The following is a 7,289-nucleotide window of genomic DNA, read 5'->3' as shown; positions in this document are numbered from 1 at the left end:
GGGGAGCAGAAATAGTTAAGTCCAAGAGACTTTTATCTCCAATGAATCAGCTATTATAAGCCAGAAGTGGAACTGTGACTCAAGTAGTAGAGAGTTAACCTTGAGCAAAAAAACTCAGGGACAGAGTCCATGCCCTGACCCTGAGTTCAAGCCTCAGGAGCAACACCAAACCACACACATACAAAAAAAGGTAGACTCTAAAATCACTTCTATTTTGCAACTGAAAAAGAGCTGCAACTGATTAAACTTTTTTCTGTGACAGCTAATTTTTCCAAGTAATAGAATAACGGGAAAGGCAGAGTGAATGGAACAGAGAGAGGCAAGTGCTGTCACTGACCTGGCATCTAGGAAGATCATCAGCCCACTGGCACCGTCAGGAGCAGAAATCCTCTTCAGGAAGCAGTCTGCCCTGTTCTAACTTCTAAGGAAGAGTTACTTATGGGGCTGAGACAAAAGCTCAGAGGTAGGCATTTGTACTGAAACTGAGAAAACCTACAAAACTGGGGGTGACGTAGAGCTAGCTCACCACAGGGAGCAACAAAAGCCGTTGAGGGTGAAGCAAAACAATTTAGAGATTTATAAGCTCCCTGAGGATGAAGAAAACCTACCCAGGCAAAGTCACCAGCCAGTGATTTTTCCGCAAGCATAGCAACCTCAGCTAGCTAGAACACGAACACTTCCTGTGTCTTGACAGTGGCCTAAGGTTCTTTTGAAAACTTAACCCTCAAAATAGTTGATACTACAATTGCCTGGTGCTGCTGCTTTACTTACCGCAGTAGGTGTATGAAAGCGTTGCATCAGAGGAATTGCAGGCCCAGGGTTGCGCCTCAGATTCAATAAAAATGAAAGAAAACAGAGTAGAGAAAAGCACAAATGGTAACATGTTTCTGTAGCTCCAAACGTTGAAACATTGGAGAAGGATCAGAAACTACTCATCAGCCTCTCTTCCCTTACAGTAAATAGGAAAGATTTAACTTCCTCATCAGTCACGTGGTTTCTGAGATCCTAGACCACTGCTTCCTCTTTTTATGTGTCAGTGTGTGTTAATCCTGCTGCAGGAAGAAAAGGATTAGAATGTGCTGTGTGTGAACACTTGATGAAAATGAAAGTGACTCTTGAGTTTAAAAAACAAACAAGGTACCAGGAGCTAGTATGGCTCCTCAGTAATCCTAGCTACCACGGAGGCTAAGCTTTGACAATCACTGTTTGAAGCCAGCCAGGCAGACAAATCTAAAAGACTTTCTATCTCCTACTAACCAGTAAAAAGCTCAACGGAAAGATGAGCCTCTAGTGGTAGAGCACCAGCCTTAAGAAAACAAAAACAAAAAAACTAAGGGAGAGCATGAGACCCTGAGATCAAGTCCCAGTACTAGCACAAAAACAAAAACAAAACCCAAGGTACTTCCCAAGGATAGCAAGAACAACCATCCACTGGTCTCCTTTTAAGTCTTAAAAGATGTCATGTGTGCTAATGAAGAAGTACAATACTCTCTCTCTCTCACTCCCTCTCTCTCTCTCTCTCTCTCTCTCTCACATACACACAGACACACACACAGACACACACACACACACACACACGAAGGCTTAAAAGATGTTCCTTTCCATCTGCACTAGGAAAGTTCTTTAAGCAGGCGTCGGTGGTTCACACCCGTAATCCTAGTTTCTCAGGAGGCTGTGAAGTGGCATTGTGGCTCAAGTGGTAGAGCACTGGCCTTGAGCTGAAGAGCTGAGGGATAGCACCCAGGCCCAGAGTTCAAGCCCCACGACTGACAATAAATAAAAAAGAAAAGCTCTTTTTACGACAGTTTCTCATAACCATCACCTAGGCTTGTTACTTTGAACTGAAATGTCTTATGCAAACATTTTGCTTATACAAGGTTCAGCCATATACAGAAGAGGCTAGTTGAAATCCATACATTGAGGTAGTCCTATGCTGTCTCCAGAATGTGTTCTGATTCAGAATTTATTCATCATACAAACTAGAGCCTGATTAAATTTTTTGGTTTTGGTTTGATTTGGCTTGGTGTAATGCTAGGAATTGAACTCAGGGCCTCATGCAATACTATAGCCAAGGGCTCTTCAACTGAACTAAGAAGCATCAAGGGAATATTTGGAATCTCAATAATAGTATTTCCCTCAAGACTTTCATTCTGTTTTAGAAAAAAAAATGTTATTATTTTGATGCTTTGCTCCTTAGAACCCTTCATATGATGTTAAGGGTTAGGACTAAAAAAAAAAAAAAATGGCATGGAGTAGTAGCCTAAAATCTGTATGTTTAAACTGGGTGCTGGTGGCTTACACTGTAATCCTAGCTACTCAGGAAGCTGAAATGTGAGGATAGTTGTTCAAAGCCTGCCTGGGCAGGAAAGTCCATGAGACTCTTTTTTTTTTTGCTTATGTGGTGCTGAGGAATGGAACCCAGGGCCTCAGGCATGCAAGGCAAGCGCTCCACCACTGAGCCACCTTCCCAGCCCTCCATGAGACTCTTATCTCTAGTTAACCACCAGAAAACCAGAAGTGGTGCTATGGCTCAAAGTGGAAGAGTGCTAGCCTTGAGCTGAAGAGCTGAGGGACAGCACCCAGGCCCAGAATTCAAGCCCAATGACTGACAACAACAACAAAAATGTATACTTCACAGCAAAATAATCAAGTCAGACACCTTTAATTCTTAGCAACTCAGAAGGCAGAGGCCTGGAAGACTCAAGTTCAGAGCCAGCCCAAACAGGAAAGTGAAACTCGATCTCCAATTAACCAGTAAAATGCTGGACTGGAGTCATGGCTCAAATGGAAAAATGCCACCCAAGCAAGTAAGAATGTAATGCCCTGAGTTATTGCCCTGTCTCCTGAGTTACAGGAGACAGATCTGAGGATCCAGTCTAAATCCAGTCAGAGCAGATAAATCCAAGAGACTCTTAGATCCCATTAACCAGCAAAAAGCCAGAAATGGAGGGTCACAGAGAGAACAAATGCAGCAGTGGTACTCAGTAGAAAATACATTAAAAAATGAACTATACAACTTGTGGACAGGGATGGGAGGGGAAAATTGGGAAAGAATAAAGGGGTGCCATTGTCCAAAAGAAATATACTGATTACCAAACTTATGAAACAGCAACCCCTCTGTACATCACCTTTATAATAATAATTAAAAAAAAAAATTTTGGTTGGTCATGGGGCCTGAACTCTGGGCCTGGGCACTGTCCCTCAGCTCTTCAGCTCAAGGCTAGCACTCTACAACTTGAGCCACAGCACAACTTCTGGTTTTTTATGTGTATGTGGTGCTGAAGAATCAAACCTAGGGCCTCAAGCATGCAAGGCAAGCACTCTGCCACTAAGCCACCTTCCCAGCCCCAATAATTTAAAATTTTTTTAAATTTAAGCCAGAAGTGGACCTGTGTCTCAAAATAGTAGAGCACCAGCCTTGAGTGAAAAAAAAACAAGCAAAACATAAGTCCCTAAGTTCAAATCCCAGGACTGAAACGGGGGGGGGGGGGGGAAGGAGGGGAGAGATGAACAACAGCTCCTAGCAATCAGTGGTACAATAATGTAAATATAATTAGTACTATCTATCTGTAGTGGGGCATACTTGTAATCACAGTACTCAGGAGGCTGGGTACTGGTACTCAGTACTAAGTACCACTGTAACCTCAAGCCTTGATGGGATAGTTCACATGTGGTACACCAGTTTAGTTGGAACTTGATTTTGTAACTGGGAGTTTCTGTTCTATTAATGGTCCACCCTGACAGCTGACAACACCCCTCTCTTTCTAGTCAAGGTCCATCATTCTCATTCTTCAGGTTCTGCCTATTGGAGGTTTTTAGTTCTATCAGAGTCATTTTAAGTCAGCTGCTAAAATTTTGCTCCTATGTCCTGAAAAGCCAGTCGAACATTTCTTGGGGGGGGGTTGTCTTTTCATGACTGTTTGTGCCAACAGAGCTGACTCCTTCTGGAGTCTCTAGTGCAAGAATGCCTTTTTCAGCTATTGCTACAATCTTTCATGTTCAATGTGCAAGGCTGCAGTCTCTTCTCCATCATCCTATCCTCTCTGACTCCCAGCTTCCCTCTTACAAAGATCTCTGTGATTACAATGAACCAGTGTAATCCAATCTATAATCATTCAATTTGTCTGCAAACCTTTTTTGTTGTTTGCTGTACTGGGATTTGCAGAGCCACTCATATGCTCCACAGGCATTCTACTACTTAAGCCACATCCCCAGAGTTGTGAAATCCATTTAGAGCTAATGATTGACTGAGAACACAAAAAGGAAGGACAAATTGGATAACCAACTGAAGATAGCACTGCTTAGACTTACCTTTTCCCTTACAGCTAACCACAAATTCAACTGCACATTCTTACTATGGCAACTATCCCAGAGGAGTTAGGCAAAAACCTGTGCTCTACTTAGGAATCCATGAATTGAAATCCCATTTGGCTTGTTTGGTTGGTACTGGACCACTAGTGCCATGACTCCAGCTCATCTTTTTTTCCTTTGTTGTAGATCCTAGGGCTTGAACTCAGGGTCTGGGCACTGTCCCTGACATTTTTGCTCAAGACTAGCTTTCCACCATGTAAGCCATAGTCCCACTTTTGGATTTTGGTGGTTAATTGGAGATAATAGTCTTATGGACTTGCCTACATTGGCTGGCTTCAAACCTCGATTCTCAGATCTCAGCCTATTGTGTAGCTATGATTACAGACATTCAGCATCCAGCCCAGCTTTTTACAGGTTATTTTGGAGACAGAGGAGTGAGGACTTTTCTCCACAGGCTGGTTTCAAATCACAGTCCTCCTGATCTCAGCTTCCTGAGTAGCTGTGATTATAAGCCCAAGTCACCAAAGTGTCTGGCTCAAAAGTTTAAGTAGGAAAAAAAATATTTCTCTATTTAGAAAAACCCAAACACAAAGAAAATATAACTCTCCTTTTCCTTCTGACATTCAATCCCCAGTTCAGAGACAACCAAACATATAATCAATGCATATGCCAGTATGTACCTGCACATTCACATTTAAAACATTACAAAGGAACATCATTCTGATAATGAATTAGAAGCTGTTTAATAGTTTCAAGTTATTTTTAATAATCACTAACAAAAAAGAAAAGGCAGTTTTATATACCAAAACACAGATTACAATTACAGTAGTTACAAACATAACAGCAACAAGGCCCATTAATCATCGTCAAGCTGTTTCTTTGTACTAGCCTCCTCTGTATCAAAAGTGAACGGTTTGTCATAACCCATTAGATGGTTATAGTCATCAGGATTTGTAAAGAGCACGGGATTAACTAACAATGACTTTGTTTTTGCATAAAATGTGGTAAACAAATGTGCACTGTTGGGGATCTTCACATCATTCTGGTGAAACACTGTGCTCATTTCTGAAAGCAAAACACTGTAAGTAATAGCTTTGTAAGTGTCCGTCGTGGGCTCATGGTATAATCGAACGACATAGCCTTTTGTAAGGAAGTGAAGCAGTGTTGGGGTGATCACTGTAAAGCTTCCTAGGACGCCATAAAATAAGATTTGTAAAGGCAGACTTCCAAATATAATGTTACTCTGTGCAAACAGGTATGGTAGAAATGCAAGGCTGAGCACACTTGTAGAATAAGAGAAACATTTCACACCTAAAGGGAAAAAAGAGAAAATGATTAATACTTTTAAATTACACCTAAGAATCAATTCATCCTAGTAATTCTTTCATCTTTCTTATGGTGTATCATCATGAAAACATTACCAATGTTTAAATCCTAGTATTATCACAAGAAAACAAACAAAAAAGCATCACAATGAGATAAAAATACAAATTACACTGCTTTATTACATGCCAGAATCTCTTAAGCAATTTTCCACACATTAATAATAAAATCTACCTATGAGATGAGTGTATAATAGTCAACACCACAATAAAAAGTAGAAAAGGAAATGCCAGAGGAACTCAATTTGGAAGCAGACCTGGACTTCACAATGGAACCTGTCTCAAAAAACAAAAACAGAGAGCAAGGATAGGGCTAGGTACGCAGCTTTGTGGTAGAATATTTGTCTAGCATGAGTGAGTCTCACAAATTTCTGCCCAGGCTAGCTTTTGTTTTTGTTGGTCATGAGGCTTGAACTCTGGGCCTAGGCGATGTCCCTGAGCTCTTCAGCTCAAGGTGAGCACTCTACCACTTGAGCCACAGTGCCAATTCTGGTTTTCGGAGTGGTTTATTGGAGATATGAGGCTCACGGACTTTCTTGTCCAGGCTGGCTTTGAACTGTGATCCTCAGCCTCCTAAGTAGCTAGGATTACAGGTGTAAGCCACTGGCACCCAGCCCAAGCTAGCTCTAAACTGCTTGAGCTGTGGCTCAAATGGCAGAATGACAGCCTTGAGGAAAAAAAAAAAGAAAAAAGCTAAGAAACAACATCCAGGCCCTGAGTTCAAACCCCACAACCTAACAGTAAAATATCACGCCCATAATAACTAGCTACTCAGGAGGCTGAGGATAGTGGTTCAAAGCCAGCCCAGGTAGGAAAGACCATGAGACTCTTATCTCCAACAAACTACTCAGAAAACCAGAAGTGATGCTGTGGTTAAAGTGGTAGAGCACTTCCTTGTCTTGAGCTGAAGAGCTGAGGGACAGAGCCCAGGCCCAGAGTTCAAGCCCCACAACTGACTCAAAATAATAATAATAATAATAATATTTAAAAATAAATAAAACAGCAAGTTTTTTTGTTTTTGCCAATCCTGGGCTTGAACTCAGGGCTTGGGCCACTGTCCCTGAGCTTCTTTTTTCTTTTACTCAAGTCTAGCACTCTAGCACTTGAGCTAAAGTGCCATTTCTGATTTTTTCTGTGTATGTGGTACTGAGGAATCGAACCCAGGGCTTCATGAGTGCTAGGCAAACACTCTACCACTAATTTACAAATTTACTTAAGATGTTAATTTCTCTTAGTTTTAACTTACAATTTTAACATGATAGTAATCAAAGTACCATCTCTTTGGAAAACTAAACAACTGAGATCCAAAACAAATATTTTGACGTATATTTGAAAAAACAAAAGAATAAAAATACCAACAAGGACAGCCAGGTTATCAGCAGCTCACACTTGTAATTCTAGCTATTCAGGAGTCTGAGATCTGAGGATCTCAAATCTAAGTCTCATGAAAGTTCATGAGACTTTTATCCCCAATTAACCATCAAAAAGACAGAAGAGGGCCAGGCGCTGGTGGCTCACGCCTGTAATCCTAGCTACTCAGGAGGCTGAGATCTGAGGATTGCGGTTCAAAGCCAGCCCGGGCAGGAGAGACCGTGA

At 41.4% G+C, this 7,289-nt stretch overlaps 2 protein-coding genes across 3 annotated transcripts in view; both read right to left on the bottom strand.

Moving 5' to 3' along the window:
• Positions 1-1,064, bottom strand: part of Ly96 (lymphocyte antigen 96) — a 14,801-nt gene extending 13,737 nt beyond the window's left edge. The window contains exon 1 of one of the 2 annotated variants that reach the window (XM_013028459.1): positions 772-1,064. In XM_013028459.1, coding sequence (XP_012883913.1) covers positions 772-883 — 112 coding nt within the window. In that variant the 5' untranslated portion in view covers positions 884-1,064. The remainder of the gene's footprint in view (positions 1-771) is intronic. The other variant, XM_013028458.1, reaches the window with a different exon arrangement.
• Positions 1,065-5,038: 3,974 nt separating this feature from the next.
• Tmem70 (transmembrane protein 70) overlaps positions 5,039-7,289 on the bottom strand; it is a 12,555-nt gene continuing 10,304 nt past the window's right edge. Inside the window, exon 3 of the mRNA XM_013028430.1 lies at positions 5,039-5,622. Coding sequence (XP_012883884.1) covers positions 5,168-5,622 — 455 coding nt within the window. The 3' untranslated portion in view covers positions 5,039-5,167. The remainder of the gene's footprint in view (positions 5,623-7,289) is intronic.

Source organism: Dipodomys ordii, unplaced genomic scaffold (assembly GCF_000151885.1).
Source record: "Dipodomys ordii isolate 6190 unplaced genomic scaffold, Dord_2.0 Scaffold109, whole genome shotgun sequence".
Taxonomy (NCBI): Eukaryota; Metazoa; Chordata; class Mammalia; order Rodentia; family Heteromyidae; genus Dipodomys; species Dipodomys ordii.
Note: the sequence above shows the minus strand (reverse complement) of the source record. Positions and strands in the feature narration are given on the sequence as shown.